The sequence below is a fragment of the Lygodium microphyllum genome, chromosome 5, assembly GCF_053477565.2.
Source record: "Lygodium microphyllum isolate KBCC chromosome 5, Lygodium_microphyllum_v1.1.10, whole genome shotgun sequence".
Classification (NCBI taxonomy): domain Eukaryota; kingdom Viridiplantae; phylum Streptophyta; class Polypodiopsida; order Schizaeales; family Lygodiaceae; genus Lygodium; species Lygodium microphyllum.
In genome coordinates, this window is record NC_141139.1 from 88495797 (window position 1) to 88516896 (window position 21100).

General features: G+C 44.2%; 1 protein-coding gene and 1 pseudogene across 7 annotated transcripts in view; one reads left to right on the forward strand and one right to left on the reverse strand.

Moving 5' to 3' along the window:
* The window catches only part of LOC148036106 (protein-tyrosine sulfotransferase-like), an 88791-nt gene extending 75352 nt beyond the window's left edge, over nucleotides 1–13439 (reverse strand). For 2 of the 7 annotated variants that reach the window (XR_015690897.1, XM_087678096.1), the window contains exons 1-4: nucleotides 13212–13439; nucleotides 12919–13096; nucleotides 12105–12176; nucleotides 11599–11902 (exon numbers count right to left, since the gene is read on the reverse strand). Coding sequence is in view for 6 of the 7 variants with exons in the window: in XM_087678096.1 (XP_087534222.1) it covers nucleotides 11599–11902; nucleotides 12105–12176; nucleotides 12919–13096; nucleotides 13212–13323 (666 nt within the window). In the remaining variant the exon portion in view is untranslated. The remainder of the gene's footprint in view (nucleotides 1–11598; nucleotides 11903–12104; nucleotides 12177–12918; nucleotides 13097–13211) is intronic. The other 5 variants (XM_087678097.1, XM_087678095.1, XM_087678092.1 and 2 more) reach the window with 5 other exon arrangements.
* Nucleotides 13440–15199: 1760 nt separating this feature from the next.
* Nucleotides 15200–16779, forward strand: LOC148036108 (uncharacterized; annotated as a pseudogene).
* The last annotated feature ends 4321 nt before the right edge of the window (nucleotides 16780–21100 follow it).

Consider the following 21100-nt stretch of genomic DNA (forward strand, 5'->3'; position numbering starts at 1 on the left):
TGCAGCTACTGTACATATACTTCCTCATAAAGTTCCCCATGTAAAAATGCAGTTTTAATATCTAACTGATGCACAGTCCATCCATAATGGGCAGCCAAAGCAACCATAGACCTAATGGTAGTCATTCGAGAGGTAGGAGCAAATGTCTCCTCATAGTCAATGCCTTTCTTTTGTGCATAGCCCTTAGCTACAAGCCTTGTATATTTGTCAATGGAACCATCTACATTCCTTTTCAGCTTGTAGACCCATTTTGTTCCAATGGCTTTCTTCCCAATAGGCAAAGAAACTAAATCCCGCGTTTGATTCTTAATGATAGAATCAAATTCAGCTTGCATTGCTGCCATCCAATGCACACTAATTTGTGCATCCTCAAAACATTCAGACTCATCATCAACTATACTTGCTGCCATAACAAACTCCATGGTATGTGCAGTATCATACATACGAGCTTGCCTTCTAGTACGACCAGCCATGGATGCATCCAAATGACTGTCTTTCATAGTCTGAAAATACCATCTAGGCATTTGTCTTGCCTCTTGACTGTGCACAAGCTCTTGCTAAATTTCAGATTCAGCACTTTGCTGAATATTCAGATCAGCCAATGGCTGGTTTTTTGCATTTTTCAACAGAGCAACTAGCAAATTCATGATATGTGTCAAAACCAGCAAGGGATAATTCTGATTTTTCATCAAAGAGTACATCCCTACTGACAAACACCTTTTTAGAGACAGATCATAGAGTCTATAGCCTTTGCTCATACTACTATATCCCATAAAAATGCATTTGACAGCCTTGTTATCCAACTTTTTTCTGAGTACTCAAGGAATGTGTGCATATGCAAGACACCCAAAGGTACGAAAGTGTCCAACAAAAGGTTTCCAGCTGTTCCAAGCCTCAAAAGGGCGTAACATTCTTTAATGCTTTAGTGGGGCATCTGTTCAAAACATGGCAAGCATACATAACAGCTTCCATCCAAAAACTATGTGGCAAGCTCTTTGCTTTCAACATACATCTGGCCATCTCCATCAGTGACCGATTCTTCCTCTCTACAACCCATTCTGCTTTGGAGTATAAGCAATAGTGAACTGATGAACAATGCCCTTCTGCTTCAAAAAAGAATTCAATATAGAGGATATATATTCCCCCCCTCGGTCCAAACGGAGAGTCTTTATTTTACAGCCAAACTGGTTCTTAACAAGTGCTACAAAAGCCAAAAATGCATCATACACTTCTAACTTTTTCACTAAAGAATAGACCCAGCACAAGCGTATAAAGTCATCAATAAAAGTCACAAAATAGTAACATCCACCCAATGACTTTGTCTGCATAGGACCACATACATCTGAATGCACTAACCGTAACCTGGCTGTGGCTCTAAAAGCAACATCACAGGGAAACGAAAACTGATGCATTTTTCCCAAAATACATCCTTTGCACAAGTGCTCAAGAGGTCTCTTCAAAAGAGGTAATCCGTCATGTGATCCTTATCTCTCACCATGCATACGTCATCATCAAAGGTGGCTTGCAACCCACAACGTGCCAAAGAAGAAATAGAGAGCAAATTCTTCTTTATACCTGGCACAAACAAAGCATCCTGTAGGCGGAGAATAGAGTCATCAATGGCTGTGAGCACAATCTGCCCAATACCTCTAACATGGTATGATGCATTGTTGGCACACTGTACAGACTTGCCAGCTAGAGCTACACCAACAGAAGTAAATAAATCTCCGCGAGATATAATGTGCCTAGAAGCACCACTGTCAAAAAACCAAGTGCTTGCATCCTCAGTAGAGCTAAATGCTCTATCAACCCAAGAAGAGTCATAACTGCATGTGTAAAAGCAATAGTCCCTATCTGCAACAAAGTACGTTGACTCAGTAGCAGTGGAAGGAGCATCAAAAACAGACATCCCTGACTCCTTTTTCTTCTCCTTAACGATGCGCTTTCTACACTCAGTGATGTAGTGGTCTAGCTTCTTGCAATGATGGCATTTACCGCTCTTCTTGGCTTGCATGCCCCCTTGTTTTTTATTACCCTATAAAGTGCTTGAAGTCCTAGAGCTCTGCGGAGCATTCTTTACTTGGCTGCCTTTGCCCTTCTATCTTGCCATAAAAGCCTGCTCAGAGGCTATGACATCCACACCACTATTTCTTCTTGTTTGCTCCTCCTCTAGAAGCAAACTGACTAACTGAAGAAAAGTAATTGGATGTAAGGCAATCCTCGGGGTGAGGTTTAGGGCTGTATGAAAAGCCAAGTACAAAGGAGGTAATGAGTTCAATGTAGTAGATATAGTAGATATCAGCTGTGCATCTGAATAGTACTCATCGACATTCATAAGTTGCTCAAGCAAGTCCTGATTTTTGTTCAAGTGATCCTACATAGAATCACCCTTATCCATCTTCAATGTCTCAAGCTCTTTCTTTTAGAAAGAGATGCGGGTCTCATTCTTACTAGCAAACATTTGCTCCAAAGTTAGCCAAGCTTCTCGTGAAGAAGCTACAGACCGAATGTGAGGGATGATGGACCTAAACTGCCAATGCAATCAGCAACAAAGCCTGTGCATCTTGTGTATCCCATGCTTTTTGAGTTGCTGATCTTTGGGAAAGTGGCCGAAGTGAAGCAGGCTGAACAAGCTAAGGTGCCCGTTGTCCACGTCCTCCTAGAGGAGGAGTAGCAGGAGCCACAACTCCGGGACTAACTTCTTCTCCACTGACATAGTCCCAATGATTTTTCGCAACCAGCACATTCTTCATCATGAAGGACCAAAGTGAGTAGTTGTTACCATCCAATCTGTCCTCCTTGGATAGATAGGTAAATACATCCCCTCCTTGATTTGCCATGATAATCAATGCCAAAAAGAAGGCAAAAGGGCAATGTCCAAGCTGGACCAACCTAGAAATCTCCAAATTTTCCAAAAATTACAGCAAATAGCTTGCTGCAATTAGTACATTGAGCTACACTATGTCAAAACTGTCTGTAATGCACGCAGCCCAAGGTGCATTCAATGCTCAGCAACATCGTATGAGCAAAAACCCCAAAATTTATTGCCCCAAAATTATCAAAAACAATCTATCTCCAACTGAGACTGTAGCACATTTGCCAATGTCTCCACAAAGATCAAAAGCCCCAAAATTCTTGACTTATTTTGCCAAGAGATTTGCATCAATCGTGTCCCTGACACGTATTCAGATTTCTGTGTCTGCCCTTGTCCAAAGATAGAATAAAATAATAATTTATCATAAAACCTCAATGACTAGTCGACCTGGTGGCCACAGGCACAAACCACACAGCGTGGCAGCGCAGGCACAGGTGCAGGCAGCATTGCAAACGGGTGTGGCGGGCACTAGCACTGGCGCAGGCGATGTTGGAGGCAGGCGTGGCGAACGCTGGCAGAGTTCAGACGACAGCGGAAGGGCAAGAGGCGTCAGGCGGGCAAGAAGCAGCAGACACCTGAGGTCCAGGGCAACAAGCGGCAAAGTCCAGGCGGGTAGGCGCAAGTAGGCAACGCTCCTTGGTACACAGGCGGGCTCAAACCAAGGCAAGGGCAGCACAAAATAGGTGGCACAGGCAAGCAACGCTACTGGCGTTGAGGGAGGCTGCAAGAGAAGTGCAGCACTAGCGCTAGTGAGCCGCTGTGACTAAGCGTTGTTGTGGTGAACCTGACGGTGCAGGTAGCAAACCTGCTACAAAAGCCAAGCTGCTCAATTGGAAGAGGTGGCCACTAGCTAACACTAGGGTAGCGGCTCAACTCAGTGAGAGATCGCTCTGATACCAAATGTGAGAGGCTGAGAGGATCAAAGCTCAACTGAGAGTGCAGTAGACAATGTGGAAAGTGAAGCACGACACCCAATGCAATAGACTGAAAGAGTGTCAACTGAAAGTACAAAGTACAACCCTTAAACCTTAGGGTTGTAGGGGGTGTTCATATCCGAACATGATAAGTGCTTGTAAGTGTGTAACATAAGCACATACGAAAGAAGAGAATAAGTCTGGGAGAAAAAACCTCTCGTACCAAGAGTAAAAAGTGCCCCAATGTCCTACTGATCACCAATACTCCTCTATGAGTGTAGGCGTGAGTGAAACCCAACAAATTTGCCCATGTATCGAACGCACACGAACAATATCATCTATAAAAAGAGTCGTGTGCTGGGAAACACCACTGTCCACAATCCACTCACAAGCTAGGGGGGCATCATTGTTGCATCAGAGGCCACCGAAGGAGTATCCTCAATCACATCCAAATGGAGAAAGGGGACCAATACTTTTCTTCTTCTCTTGTCCTTCTTGTCCATGTCAAGGTAATCCTTCTCTCAATGACTAGTCTTGCCACAACTGTGACAAATAGACTCCCTGGCTTTATCTTGCTTAATCTTCTCATCCTTCTTTTTGTTCTTGTTTTTTTTCCTTCTATTGAGAAGACTTGACTTGTCAATGCCTCAGACTTCAAAGCATCCTAACCTTGGAGTTGTTTCTCCTAATCCATGAGCATTAGAACCAACTCCTCCCACTTAAGGGTATTTGCTTGCCCTAAGGCAATTAAGTAGTAGAATGCACTAAATTGGAGCGGTAACTACAACAGCAAAGTTATCGCCATGTCCTTTGAGAGGTAATCACCTTTCCTATGTTCTGAGCCTGCATTTGTAAGCCAAAGCTTATTGGCATGCTCCCACGCGAAAGCAGACACAAACTTTTGTCGCACTGAAATCTCCCTTTCAAGTCTACCCACAATCGATCAGCCCTTCAAAGTTGGTCTGATACAATATCAGAGTGTATTGAAAACAGAAGCATATGACTAGACTAAAAGAAAATCAACACGAAGAGACAAGGGAGAAAGAAAGAGACAATAGACTGCAAAAATTGTTAGAAGACATGTGTAAAGCTCACGTTGTAGAGGATGTCTACGCCTACAAAGCATTGGTCGCTCCATCAAACTCCGAGGGGACCTTCCGCATCAAAATCTTCGGGAAGAAGAAAAGAACACTAACACACCAAGGAATAGCTCCACATACAATGTACCAACGACGCTTCTGCACAAATCAAGCTTTCATCACAACACTCCATATAAGATAGTCATGTCCATGTAACTTATGATTTGTAGAACTATATGGAGAAACCATCAGGAGAGGAGAAGAAGAGAAGATAGAGGATAGAGGATATATGGAGAGGAAATACAACCAAACCAACAACAAAGACTTCACAAAATGAGAGTTCACATGCAATGGAACCAAAAATCTGATCAAAAACAAAGGGCAACTACTATGAAATAAAGAAAAAACAATAAAAACTGCCAGAAACTGCAAAAACAACCTTTACAAACAGTCACTCAACCACAATTAGGACAAAAAACCAAAAACACACGTTGGTTGAGCATTTAATGCAACAAACTAATGATTGCAAGCTGAAATCCAAGCACAGGCTGAAAATGCAGGCTGCTGGTCTGAAGACACAGGCAGCAATTGAGTACACACAAGCTGAAAACCACCAACAACACGTTGCCTGATCAGCAAAGGGAAAAAAGACTTGTAAACAGCAAAAAAATTGAAACAAAAACCAAGATCCTACAATCTGATACCATGTCAGAAGCAGTGTCAACAATGTAAGCAATTGAGTACACACAAGCTGAAAACCACCAACAGCACGTTGCCTGATCAGCAAAGGGAAAAAAGACTTGTAAACAGCAAAAAAATTGCAACAAAAACCAAGATCCTACAATCTGATACCATGTCAGAAGCAGTGTCAACAATGGAAGCATAGACAAGTGCTGAAATAAACTATTGTGAACACAAGACAGAAGAGATTCCATGTATGAAACACGAGAATGACGTGTACAACAAGAGTCTTTGGCTCGAAGGCACTGGCACCGGCTCCCTCTCTCCACAAAACATGTAGGTGATGATGTGACTGAATGAGGAGGGAGCCAAGTATATAAAGAAGAAAACAATGCCAAAATAGGGACAAGTCGGCCAACATAAAATGCACCAAATAAGCATCATAATAACCATAATAAAATGTCTAGATAACCTAGCCATGACTGACATAGACTCGCACATGAATTGTCTAGACTACTAATAGAAATCTGCAGTGGAATGAATGATGAAATGATGAGGGCAGATGTGTACAAGGGCTGTCAAGTTACCTCTGCTGAACAATCTCTCTCCACACAAGAAAAACAAGTGAATATGACCGAAGGCTGGCCAGCCTATAAATAGGCAATAAAATAATCAAGAAAATGCCATTTAAAACTGACTAACTGCTGCATACTGCAATCGCAGCAATAAAATAATGAATAAATGCTCCGCAATAAATGCCTATCCCACGTGGCATCCTACACAACTTGTGTGGCCTGCCTAACTACTTGAAAATGGTGGAAAACACCTGACGACTACATGAAACTATCCAACCTATATCCAAGAAATGCATAACTATGCTTGAGAGTGCTAACTGTACAACAATACATTGCCTATGCCCGCCGTCCAGGGGATGACTGAATCTCTAACAAAAGAAAGTGAGTTGGAGAGAGTGTTGTCCTTTGCACAAATCCTGAAATGCAGCCTCCGAATGTACAGCGGCAGCAAATGCAGATTCAGATAGCATGGATCAGTGCCAAACACAATTGGGACAGCTCAAACAGTAGGCAGCAGGCTGGAAACTGTGAGTAGGATGCAGGCAACAGTTGTGAACAGTAAAAACACAGCAGCAATGATGATGTGGCAAGTTGGTGACTGATGCTCAACTGAAAATGCAAGTTCCAGATGTCTACTCCAAGGCAGTGAATGATGGCTGGAAACCGTCGCATGATGGCTGCAAATCAATAAATGCAGACTTGGAGGGTAGAAAACAGCCACCAGCTGATGGAGAAGGGCTGGATGCAAGCACCAGCTGATGGACAGCAACCTTGAACTGAGATATCTGCCAGGAAGGGGTGTGGACAGCAAAGGACGAGCGACAACAATCTGCAAAGGAGGAAGGGCTGAGTGGCAGGCAGCCTGTCTATTTATGGATCAGCAGATCCCCCCCACAATAACCTATATTCCGATCCAAAGTAAACAATCCCAACGATCCTAGCAGCATGATATCACTAACAAATCAGAAAGCAATCTAGACTCTCCTACTCTATAAGATGGCTGCCCACTACCTACCCAACTACAACCAAATAGAGGTCTATCTACACATTCAACAATTAGAGAGTTCACTTGCTTGTACTCTACACTCAAGGTGGTTAATCAAGAGGAGCACAACCAAGAATACAAAACCTCAACTTGTAGAAACAGTTCTTCAATAATAGCTGCAACATCCGCATACCCAATCTAGCCATAACAGGATGTAGGTAACTACCAATCATTTTAATGCAAAGCTCTGATGGAAACACGGACGGCTTTGAAGGGGGATAAAATGCATGGCACCTGCTAAAGAACAGTCTGGATCATGCAGGTGCACATGGCAAAACTGCACACTATGGTTTGGGATACCTTAAAGTAAGCTGAGCAATTTCTTCCAATGCTTCCCTCTCAAATAGCAACCATGCTTGTTTTTTTTTTAAATAAAAGCTTGCATGTCAAAATCTTCACATCTAAATAACCACCAAAATTGTAAGCCTAAAAAATATGAGAGAAGCAATGATCCTTATCTTTATTTAGGATTTTACTATTTTTCATAAGCTATGAAAACATAGCTTTCCCCAACATAGACATATATCCAAGTTCAGATGACAACCCACAAAGTGGTGAAGACTTTTGAATTGGGTGTGTAGGAATTCATTATTGACTTTTTAGAAATCAATCCATCAATGTTATGCAACAAATTAATGCTCACCACATGTCACGTCCAAGTAAGCAACTAAAGACGTGTGATTTCATCAATGCTTCATAATGAATGCCTAAATGACCAAAACAAATCCGAAAACAACACTGACTATATAGCATCAATCAATTGTAGTATATCTGCTGAAAGATATCATCCATATCCTTCACCTTTCCAAGATAAGGCAAACCTTCACCTCTCAAGATTGAGACATCAATCTCCCACCACTAAGGGATGTGATGCAGCTTACCAGTACTTAAAGGCTTATAGACTGAAGCCCATCTATCTACCACAAGAGAGAACAATTGCCAAAAAGGGAGGAATCATCAAAGGAAGTCGAAAACCATCCACCACTAACATTATCCACATGTGGAAGGCCACAATGGCTATCTGCCAAAACTTTGCTACTACCAAGGACTTTGGATCCTTTGGACCTCCAAAATGGTTTCATGACGAATCAAAGGGGTTTCGTTGCTCCCAAGGAGTCCGGAGTCCATTGAACATTTGAAAACAAAACTTGGGGGCAAGGAGGAGCAAGATGAATGCCATCTTATGAAGGTGGTCTAGAGGAAGGTCAGGATCACTGCTCTAGATTTGTGTTTCTAAAGTTTGGATCAGGGCAGCCTGATCCACTGTCCTGGCTACCAAGTCATCTGATTGTCTCAGAACTGAGTTGGAAATTTGAATTCAAATGAATTTACTGCTAAGCAAGTAAAATTAAAGGCCCTAATCTCAGACAGAATATCATGCATTGTGGCCTAATTTAACTCCAACGAAACTGCCCCAAAAAGAAGTATTTAAAGAACATTTTCTTTGGTGGTAGGACAAATGCCCAAAAAATCTCCTATAAAAGGAGATGTTGTGGGCATTCCCTCATCATTCTTTCATCTACACCTTGCTATGTTCCCAGCCCACCCATTGCCATCATCACCTACCTATCATTATTGTTACTGCCATCCATTCACCCTGCTATACATTGCCTCTTCTTTGCCACAATCTCACCATCAACAGCATTAGCTGCTTCTGGCAACACCAATCTGCTGCAGGCAAAAGCTCCTACTGCTGGGTGACATCACTAGCTGCTGACAGGGCATCTTCCCTGCTTTATATGCTGTCAATAACCTGTTTCTGCACTCTGCCTGCATCAAAATCCTCTGGGACAGCTGTTGAGAAACCCTTCACCCGCAGTTTGCGTTTTTGCGTTTCTGCATTTTGCATTTAGGGTTTGCAGCCCCAAAAAGCGGTGCCATCCTAGACTGACTGTGCCTATTTATAGGCCACTCTCTCATTCATAACTTACGGCTGATTCATTCAGTCCATCACCTCTTCTCTCCAGCCTCTCCACTACCCTCACACCCCTTCAGGAGGACATTGCGGTTCGTGGTTCGTGGCTGTCTTCATCATCTTCCTTGTGCTACGGCACCCTTGTTCCCTTGTATCACATTCACTCTATGACTCAAGTCATTATCATTCCATTCATCAAAGTTTCTTCTCTCTTCTCTTCTCCTCTCCATGTTTGCCGAGTTCACTCCGTATTCCTCCCCGCAAACCCTACTGTCTCGCTGGTACGTCATCTTTTGACATGGTATCAGAGCTGGATCTGTTCAAACAGCGACAAAGATCCTCCACTCCAATGAAGGCAAAGACCGGTGGCCCACACCCCAAACATGGAGGACATCGCGGTCCAAGCTGGCCATTGCTATCTACAACAGTCTAGCACCTGTTTCCAGCCTATCACACACTGTTCGGAGCTGATTTCAGCATATTGATTGCTGCTGCTGTTTTTTCCTGCGTTTTTAGTCTTTCTCTCACCTAATACCTACGTTTTTAGTCTTTCTCTCTCCTGCAAGCTGTCCTGCCTGCGTTTTTAGTCTTTCTCTCTCTTGCAAGCTATCCTGCCTACATTTTTCATCGCTCTCACCTATTGCCTGCGTTTTTAGTCTTTCTCTCTCCTCACTTGCGTTTTTTCTACTGGTTGCAACCTCTTACTGCTAGTCACATCCTCCTCCCACTAGCAGCTCACTTCCAGCCTTTCACCCTACCCTCACACCCCTTGAGGCAGACATTGCGGTTCGTGGTTCATGGTGGCTAACCTCTTCCTTCTTTAGCAAGGCACACTGGTATCCATGGCTTCTTTACCAACACATGTCCAGACTACTGGGTGCTCCTACTGTGGCATCACCGAACACACCACTAATGCTTACCGACTTCGACCTTTGCTCTCCACCCCTCCGGAGTACATGCGTCTTCCACCAGGCACTCCTTGTGCCACCTCTCCTTTCCGGGCCACAGAGAGGCCTTCGTATTCCTTCCAGCATGGATGCACGAAGCTAGTAGCTTCTCTCCTGAGGTTGAGTTTCGGGTTCTCCAATTCACTCTATCTACTGTTATTTACTGTAGGTTCCCTTTCCGGTGGAAATCTTGGATCTTAGAGATCCTCTACATCTTCTTCCTCCTCTTCTCTTCTTGCCTTTGGTCACTTGGTTAGCATGGAGCCACCTCCCAAAATCGAGTACGGGCATATCCTTATGGTTCTCGGCACCACACAAAGTCCGACATTCCTCCTATGCATTGCATGTTTTCATCATCTTTGTACTAGGGCGCTTGGGCAAGTGACCAATTTCCCCACGAGGGACACTGTGCAAGTGGCACCTACTACTGCATAAGCATTCTTCAGCATGTAGCATTGCATCTCCGCCTCACTCTTCTCTTATTCCCCTTTTTGGACCTGCGAGGGGGTGTTGAGAAACCCTTCACCCGCAGTTTTCATTTTTGCGTTTCTACATTTTGCGTTTAGGGTTTGCAGCCCCAAAAAGGGACGCCATCCTAGACTGACTGTGCCTATTTACAAGCCACTCTCTCATTCATTCCTTACGGCTGATTCATTCAGTCCGTCATCTCTTCTCTCCAGCCTCTCCACTACCCTCACACCCCTTCAGGAGGACATTGCGGTTCGTGGTCCGTGGCTGTCTTCATCATCTTCCTTGTGCTACGGCACCCTTGTCCCCTTGTATCACATTCACTCCATGATTCAGGTCTTCATCATTCCATTCATCAGAGTTTCTTCTCTCTTCTCTTCTCCTCTCCATGTTTGCCGAGTTCACTCTGTGTTCCTCCCCGCAAACCCTATTGTCTCGCTGGTACATCATCTTTTGACAACAGCTGTGTTTTCCTATCCACCCTCTTCCTTACCTAGCCAATTGATAGTGACTGGCTGCCTGTGCAGTCACAGCCCCTTGACATTAAAGTTCTGCTGTGTTTGACAGTCCACTGCATCCTCTAAGCCTCGGAGTCATCTTAATCCTTCACATTGAGTAACAGTGGTCTACAGCTTTTTGGGATCCATCTCAGGTACAACACATTCTTGGAGTTGTTCATGGCATCTTTGATAACTTTCTAAGCTCATCTTTGCCCTAGCCCTTGAGATACAGAGGCTTGAGGCCCCTTGCATCATTCTCATGTCTATATACCCCTCTTCTTCATTGAGCACTCATCAAATTATGTTTATTGTGTGTCATAGCTCCGTGTTTTTCTCTGTTCGCCATAGCATTTCCTTAAATTTACCAAGGGTTACATTCCTACAAATGAAAGAAATAAGCACATGCCCAAGCAACCAATGATCATTCGCCAATAAAGGTGTCACTCCTGAGACTTCCTAACAAGTAGGACACAAATGCAGATAGTTTGGACACAATCCACTATTACAGTTTCTGCAAACATTGCAGAAGTCAATAGAATTGTCACGTATTTACAATAATAAAAAATCCAAGAACCAATTTCAGCAGATAAAAGAAGTACCCGTCTCAAAAGATCCTCTTTCATAAAGGGTACTAGGTATTTCCATGGCCATATATCTAAGGTACTGACAGCCGTTCCTCCAGAGAAGTTCGGATGCAATGCAGCCATTATTCCTTTCTCAGCGACAGTTTCATTTCTGGCAGCTCGCAAAGACCTAGCCGCCACTTCAATGGAGAATTCATATACACTCAGAACTCGATCCAAAGGATGCCGTAAGGTTGTGACCACCGATGTCTTTTCTTCAATAAGCTTTGTTAATACACTATAATCATCATGGGTTGTCAAGAGTCTGCAATTTGAATGCCTGTAAACCATCAAAATAAAGATAAGAGAATGCAAAGTCATCATTGAGTATTGCTTCTATGCAAGATCCTCCACCAGATAAGAAGATCCGAAAAACATACTGTTATCTTGAGAAACAGATGACCAATCTGGGACCTGACTATGAATCAATTCACACATGCATCCACAATGGCGTTCTCAGAACCCAAAAGAAGCAGGTGTACCTTGGGTCAAGCCTGAGCTTGTCATATGATCGCGGACATATTTGCTCCTTAGAATAAAGATTCCTTAGAAAACTGTACCATGGTAGTGAAGTAAATCATTAAATTGCTAAAACATGTGAAAATGGCTGACCGTAACAAGTTTAGCATTGCTTGGTGGTAGAAGCACCACAGTCTGGCAAGCACAACTTGGCAGGCTTAGTCCAGAGCAAAATGGTGCTAGTGATTTTAATGATGTTCTACCAAAGACCTTTGATTAACAAAACCAGCACAATTCTGAAGATAAGTTTTACATTTGTGGTCCAAAGGCAGATTTGTAATTGACATGAAGAAAACAGCATTTGAGAAGAATTTAATAGTCTCTCTACCAAAAACACATCACCAGAAGCCAATTTAATTAATGTGATGCAGTGGTAGAGGAGCCTGAAAAAACCACACTGAAGGAACACATCACTGGAAGCCACTTTAATTAATGTAGCACAGTGAAAGAGGAGCCTGAAAACCACACTGAAGGAACTCAATGCAGCGAGGATCCCTGTACTAGACACTTATGATGAATTCATGAGATAGAAGAACCGAAAAATGCGCCCTCATCTGACATAAAAGCAACTAATAAAAAGCACTGGTCTAGACATTTTGCATAGGCACAGTATGCAACAAGTTGGTTCGGCTGACCAAGCATGCTTTTGAATCTATCTGGATATTCTTCTGCTCAGAAGTTTGCCAAAATCTCAAAATGACATATAAGATCTTGGATTTAAAGGTTTTATGATATTGATCAAGACAGCATTCTCTGCCGACGCTGACTGGGATGTACCATTGATAGAATGCACGGCCGGCTGTTCTCGGAACATGCAGGAAGTAGAGCAGATGCGATGAAGGTGAAAAGGTCTCTCTGGCATGACTGCGGGGCCGCAGTTGCTCGGCTACCCATTGTGTAACAGCAGACTTGCACCATTTCAGTGTGGCCTTGCCCTGTGTTACTGCCAAAGAAGCTGCATTACACATTGGGGGATTGTCTGACCAATTGAGTATTTTACTGTTTCTCGATTTCAGTTGAGATCGAATTTTATGGAGAGTAAAAACTGTGTAGAAGGTTCTTTTGCTTACCGGGAGACGAAGCCAGGAATAAACTGATGCAAAGGACAGAAGACACAACAGCTACCTCTCTCCTCCACTTCGCGCTCATCATCTCTCCTGGGAGCAGGTCTGCTCTGAGCATCTAAATCCTCCGCTTCGTGCTTTCATCCCCTCTCTTATTTTAAACTATCTGACATCCATTGTCATTATTGTTTTGCTACTGATATCTCACTACTTCTTATATTATCTTACTACTCAGCCACTTTGAAGATCTACCTCCTCTCAAATTAGTGAAAGTTGATATGTTGATCCTCTTGGAGCATTCTAAAAGCAAACGTTTGTCAAAAGACACTCAAGAGGGTGAACAAAATTGAACTTATTAGCAAGTCTCCAATCATGTGCAATTTCTTCCTTGGTAGCTAGCAAAGGTATGTACCATGCCACACATCCTCCCATCTTCTTACACCTCTATTGTTGAGGGCCTTTGAGAGTTTGGGCCTCATTAAAATAGGAATAAAATTATCATCAAAGGCTCTATCATGTAGCCAAATCACCAACTTTGTAGAGAAGTGTCATCTTTGCCATGATCCTTTCTGCACCGAGTAGAACGGGGCTTTCCACATGGTGACATTATTTTCTTCAACTCCTAAGTCAAATATCTTTATTGTAATAGCATTGCTAAGCAAGGTATCCACCCATTGGAGATCAAATTGGTACTCCCTCAGCCTTGTCTTTGAGTGTCTCAATGACCAAGCCCCCTCCTCCAAGCTCTAAAGTTACCACATCCCAAACAATCACATGCCATTCATGTCCATCTCCATGGGACCACAAAAAGTTTCCAAAGGTTCTCTCTAGCGCCTTCCAAGATGTTGTGCTGAAGACAAATATATTAGCCACAAGACTATAGTTGAAACCAACATAGATATGAAGACTACAATCCTCCCATTGTAGGAGAGCGGCTCACTTTTTGACTGCTTTTGAATCTTAGCAAGTATTGCCCTTAATTCGCTAAAATATTTGATTTTGGGATAAGCAAAGGCCTAGAGGGCAACCCAAGTAATGCAAAATATTGCCCTTGTTCAACACTTTGAAGCCATAATTGTAGGTCCAGTTAGGAAGCTCGTCGTGCCCCAAATACAAAATCTCTATTTCGTGTAGCTAATCAATGAATTTGAAAGTTCAGAGGTCTAGAATGTGCCCATTAGAATGTTAAGATCCCTTTGATTAGTTGTTACAATGTTGGAGTTAGTCATCAACAAATAAATTGAAAGATTGAATGCCCACCCTCTAGAAGAGCTAGTTCCTTCAAAGGAGAAGGAGCCGATCAAATTTCTTTAATCATGGCGAAGTTGCCGTGCAATCCGCGTGCACTTCGCGCACACTAAATACTAGGCCACTTTGCCTCGAAGCGGCAAGCGAAGTTGCCTTCGCTCAACAATCCATTTCTCATCTTTCTCTCTCCTCTTTTCCCTCTCAGCTTCTAATTTTTTCTTTACCCTCTCTTTCTCTCTCCCCCCCAATTCCATGTGTTTAATTCTCTCTCTCTCTCTCTCTCTCTCTCTCTCTCTCTCTCTCTCTCTCTCTCTCTCTCTCTCTCTCTCTCTCTCTCCTCTTTTTTCCTTTTTTTTCTTCTTCTTCTCTCTCTCTCTCTCTCCTCTCTTTTCCTTCTCTCTCTCCTCTATTTTTTATTCTCTCTTTTTAAATGTTATATTTCCTCTCTCTATAATTCTTCCACGCTTTGCCCCTATTGCCCACGATCAGGCCCAACACAACAAGATGGAGTTCGCCCCCAAAATGGAGGAGGTCCAAATAGAGTAGATGATTACCAATGCCATCAACAAAGTCAAGAAGGAGTATGACAACGGACTAAGCATAGTGAACATGCAACTGAACGATAAGATTAAAAAGCTAGAATTGAAGATAGAAGCCCAAGATGGGGAGATTCAATCACTTAGGCAGCTATACTGACTGACATTCAGCTCATCCCCAAGCTAGAGGAAGGAGAAATCCAACCTAGCATGACCGAGGAGCTCACCCGCATCAAAGAGGAAGTATAACAACTCCAAAAAAAGGAGGAGGAGACGAGAAAGGAGGTTGTTTCTTGGGAAGACATGCTCAAGAAAACCCAACAGCAAGTAGAGGAGGCGAAGCAATGGATTCAAATTGCAAAGAAGGGGAAACACCTAGCACACACACCTACAACAACCATAATTAGTGACACATTGGAGGAGGAACAAAAAAGGGAAATGAGAGCACTCCATATTAGGGTGACGGGGCTGAAGATGCATGAAAAAGTGGATGAGGACACCAAGGTGCTATACACGTTAATGAATATTAAGAAAGACACACATGTCTCCGGTTGGAGACTGGGCAAGAAAAGCGCAGAAAGGGAGAGCTCAAAAGAGCGTGCACTCATTCTCCGCTTCCCCACCATGGAGGCTAGGAGAGACTTCCTAGCTCAACGCCGTACATTGAAGGGGATCGGTGTATTTTTGGGTGACAATCTCACACCAACCCAACTAGCCCACACGAGGGAGTGCATGCCAAAAATTAAGGCAACCAGGGAGGAGGGCAAACTTGCTTCTACAGAGGAGGAAAAGTAGTAGTCATGGAGAGGCGCCACAAATGATGATGTGAGACCTATGGGACCAGCCTTGCAGTGGCAGTCTAGAACTGAAATGGAGCCCTTTGATTGGATGTGGGAGCTTTTGAGGAGACATTGAGAGGGAGAGATATAGTGTTCTACTCAAAGACACATCAGGGACCACATACTACACTTCCACGGGTGACAAGCTATAGGTGGGAGTCGGCTTGTAGGAAGGAGACATGCACAGACCACAGTAATCGCGGGTCGAGAGGAGTGATAGTATTACTCAGGGAGGAGCTACAGCAGATGATCCAGGTAGTCTGCAAAGATGAGCAAGGCAGATACATGTGGGTGAGAGTGTGTGATGAGGAATGCACTTTGTATGTTGCCATATGCTATTTCCCCCCTATGACGTCTCGATATGCCCCACCCAAGGGGCAATCACCATATGTGGCTTTGGATGAGGATATTTGGGAGTTCTCGAAGGAGGGAGAAGTTATCTTACTAGGAGACTTTAATGCCAGGACAGCCTCCTTTCAAGTGTCCTTCTTTGATGCATCTGAGGAGATGCTACAGGAGCAGGATGTGTCAGAGCTATAGCTGGAGAGGACATCTCAGGATATGGGGGAAGTCACCGAATATGGGAGATACCTTGTGGAGATGGGCACAGCACACAGGTTGGCCATTCTCAATGGCCTAGCTAGATACCCCCTATCCAATGCCTTCACATGTTATCCTCACTGACACGGTGCCAGCACAACAGACTATGTTCTTGCCCCACCGATGCTGATATCTCACATCCAGGACCTCTCAGTATTTCCACGCCTTCTCAAAGTTGCAATGGATCATGCCTACCTATCATTCACCATCGACCTCCGATTCATTGACACGCAGACCCATCATGTAGCTCACCGACACCCAAGATACCTCTTTTCCAAAGAGACAGAGTATACCTATGAGGCAAAGATCCTTAGATTGTTACATGATGCAGACCCCAACGTTCCATTATAGGAGCTGACTTAGCAGTTCAATGAGGCCCTACACATCGATGTAGGTGTAGCCTCCACCTCTTCCTGACCCACTTGAGCCTTGCCTAGAGACTACCACTTTCTTGTCCTAGAGGCCATGGATAGACTTAGCAGAGAAAAGGCACAAGATCATGATGGATTAGTAGCCGAGCACTTGATCCATGCTAGAGATTTGGTGGCAAGATTCCTAGCTTACATGTTTAACAGAGCCATGTGTGAAGGCCTACCAGAAAGCTGGAGCACGAACACTATTGTGCCTATCCTCAAGTCAGGGGACCCTACTCTACCCGCGGACTATCATGGTTGGGCATACATTGGCTAAGTTATATGCTTCCATCCTTGAGCATGAGTTAAGCACGTGGGCAGAGATGTGGGGTCTTAGAGCATAGGGACAGGCTAGCTTTAGGAGAGGCTTTGAAGGGAGCTACAAGCTCAACCCCCGAGACCTACGAACCGCTTATTGGTCAAGCGTTTCAAGCCGAGCAGCCATGGCTACCTCTCATATAGCCGACGTGCCCTCCCTACCTATGGGGTGTAGTGAGCTTACCTTGATGCCTGATCGAGTACCCTCCTCTCCCATGCATGCCAGTAGCTCCAGATCCTTGAGGCAAGCTCAAGCAACCTCAATCCCTCTCCAACAAGTTCCATCCTCCATAGCCGTGCAAGACAAGAGAAGAGTGGAGAAGAGAAGAAGATGAAGAGAGGAGATGGGGAGCTTCTTCTCCTCAGTCCCTCACTCTCACACACTCACTCCCTCACACTCACTCACTCCCTCTCTCAAGCACAAGCAAGAAGGCAAGAAGAAGAGAAGAAGAAGAATAAGCTTTTTGCCATACACAAGAATGAGCTTCTCATTCACATTTCAAGTTTATATACATGCCCTACTTCCCACGGGCGGTCATCCTCTTTTTACATGGCGGGCCATGGCCTAGGCCCTTTTTCTCCATTCTTTCACTTCTTGGCTAGTCCTATTGCCCTTCTAAGTTTACAATTTGCATAGGAGGGAGCCTGGCGCTCTTTTACAAGGATTTGAGAGCGCCTTTGCATTTAAAGGTGCGCTTTATTGCTTTTAACTCCTCCAGACTTCGACGGTTGCGCCTTGGACTTTTGGTGGTTGTTCTCATGCTTTTGGATTTTTTCCGGACTTATTATTCTTCTGGGCGCCTTCTCCATGCTTGCCCTACGCCTTTTCCTACTTCTCAGATTTTTCTATTTTCTCGCTTTTTTCCTATTGTGCTGGTGTTGCAGTAAACATTACCCCCCTCCTAGTCGAGTGCCAGTCCCATGGCACTGATGGGTGGTAGCTTGGAAGGTGGTAGTGTTGGTGACTGGGTGGCCTTTTGAGTTTGTATACATGCCCTTGTCGAGGATGGTGTTGGAGGGATTTATCCTTGAGCACCGTTTTGGACTGCAATATGGCATCTTCTTCTACTAATAATACTTGGCTTGTTCTTCTTCCGTGAATGGAAGCTTATCGCCTTTTTCCTATCCTGCCATTGTGGGTACCTACCATGCAACAGTACCCATAATTAGTATTGATGGGGTAGGCAAGACTGAATTATGGCATTATGAAAGAATTGAGCAATTAGAAAAGCTGCACGAGAACATGAAATTTGAGAAATAACAAACTGAAAGAAAAGACATGAATTTTCCAAGTGCTCTTTGCTCTTAAGTTTTTATGCGTAGTTCAATTTTTCATTATGTTTTTCCTTTATGTGATGTTTTCCTAATCACCTTACCCCCTCCCCCTCGTGGAAATATGAAAATCCTTCCTAGGATTAAATAGGATGAGGCAAGGGCATTAAAGCACAACGTGGTGTGTTTAATTTGACAACAGCCACCACTGGTAGAAATTTGGGTTGTATTCCAATTGGGCATGACGGTCAAGTTCATGCAGTCTAATGGATGTTTGTGTGATATACGTTAGGACATTGTGTAGCACATCGCTAGATTTGAGGCGGCTAGCAACGTGTAGCTCTTCTTCTATAAGGACTTGGTCGATGTAAGGATGGGCCAATAAATGGTCGTCAAGCAGTTTGTTATGCAAGATGGCCATAACCCTAAAAGAAGAAAGAGCTACATACGTGGGGTCCTATTTCGCAGCCTTGATTGCGCGTCTTTGCTTGGCATTCATCATAATTTGGCAACCTTTCCGCTCCCATTGGAGGCGTAAGGCGTACCATTGCTGTAAGAATGAAGAGGTAGAGTTTGCAAGACTCATGAGCTCTTCAAGCTCTTGGATTGGTGCAGAGCCGGCAGGCTTTTGGTATGAGGTCAGCATCCTGCCGATGATTGCTTGCTCCTTTGAGACTTCACCGCTAGCGATAAGCTCAGCTGCAACCTTGCAGAATTTGATGGTCATAAGCTCGTACTCTTCCTAGGTTCATGGTAAAGCACGGACTTCAAAAGCAAGTGGCTCATCAAGAAGGCCAAGGTCTAGCCGCTCATAACTTTGGGCGAAGGTTGTGAATGTGTTGTCCAGCATTTTAATGCAAGTAACCAAGTCATCACCTGAATTGGAATCAAGGTCCTTGGCCATAGCAAGAAATGAGCGTCACTCATATGAAGGCCTAAGACTTGTTGGTGGCTACGGTGGAACAGAACTAGATAGATGCATTAGCGATGATGTTCCACTAGATTGCTCCTTGGGATGAGCATCCACTTGGAAGGTTAGTTGTGTGTCCTGCGGCTTGGAAGGCGTGCAACCTTCATCGTGAGCTACTTTGAGCATGCAAGAGTCAGTCGCATTAGATAATTGCAGGACATCTAGCTGATGTGTAAGTTGATAGGTTTGTGAGATCTCGAGAGACATAGTGGGTTCAGGTTGCACGGGACTGATTGGTCGAGTCTCTAGAGACTTTTCTCTGGCATCAATAGTGGCTGGTTTAGAGCCACCGGGTTGCCGCTTTGGCCGATAGATGGGCTTAGGTTTTGGGGCTTCGGCCTTTGTGGTTATCATAGATTTTGACAGCTTGGGTCTTAGGTATGGCTGGTTGTTTAGTGAACACGCTACTTGAAGTAGGTGTGGCCGCAAGCTGTGTAAGGGGTTTGTTCTTAAGGACTGATGTCTTGGTGGGCACCCAGATCTAGATGTTGCCCTCATAGTATCCTTGAGCACGTAATAGGGTTATGGGGACCCATCGTGACTTAAGGGTGTGTTTATGACTTTGGCATCTAGGCTGCTTTCTAGGCTTCGCATGAGAGTTCCTAGGTTTACGGAGTCGCATTTGCTTATTGTGGGAAGGCTTGCCTTGATGTTTAAGTACCCATTGATTTGTAGATTGCTTAACCTTAGGAGTGGGTTTGATGGGGTGGTGTTTTGTGGGCTGAGTGGGGTGCGACACATCACGACCCCCCTCCTTAGCCTTAGGCATGGTCTTCTCTATTGGTGGAGAGGCGGTCTTGGAGGAACCTACACTGCCCTTGTTGCTGAAAGTTGACACGATGCGCACATTTCCTATGGTGAGGTGGATACGCTGCAAGTCGTAATTAACGTAACAATGAGTTTTTTTTTTTGTGCGCCCTAGCAGAGGCTACTTGCCTGCCTCCTTCATGTTGGGCAACACATAGAAGATGATTGGCAAACTTTCAGACTCAATATAGACAATGACTTTGCACTTTCCAAGGAGTATTGCCCCCAAATGGGCTAAGTTTATTAGCATTAGTTGGCTCCAACTGGGGTTGACCAATGAGGGTCCAATGAGCATGGGTTAGGATATTGACGTCAGCTCCCTCATTGATCAAAGCATCAAAAGAATGTGTCTTTTGGGATGCGGCCGTGATTCGTAAATAAGTTGGAGCAACAGCTTCCCCATCATCCTCTATCTCAGTGATGGCTGTGACGTAGACATTGACAGGGGGCCTCTATCATAGGGGGCTCATGTAAAGGATGTGTGGGAGGGTAGTACTTCTTTATGCGACTGCCATTGAAAAATCCTATGCCCTTGACTTCTAGTGTTTCAAGTTCGACATTGCTCGTCCTACTGATGGCATGCACTCTAAAAGGTCCTAACCCTTGGAACTTCATTTTCTGCTTATGGCCCCTCACAGAGTACAACAACACAAAGGTCGCCCTAGTCAAAATCACGTTGTTTGACATGCTTGTCAAACCACATCTTTCTTCACGCCTTTTCACAAATTAGAGAGTGGGTGGCGATGAGTCTAGTTTCAGTGAGGCGTTCCAACTCTGTAAGACGGTTAGTCCAAGCCTCTTTCCCTTCTCGACGCTCTTGCACCACTATCGGCACTTGACTACTTCTTGGCCCGGTCACTAGACCACTTGTAGATCACTTGCATGTGCATAC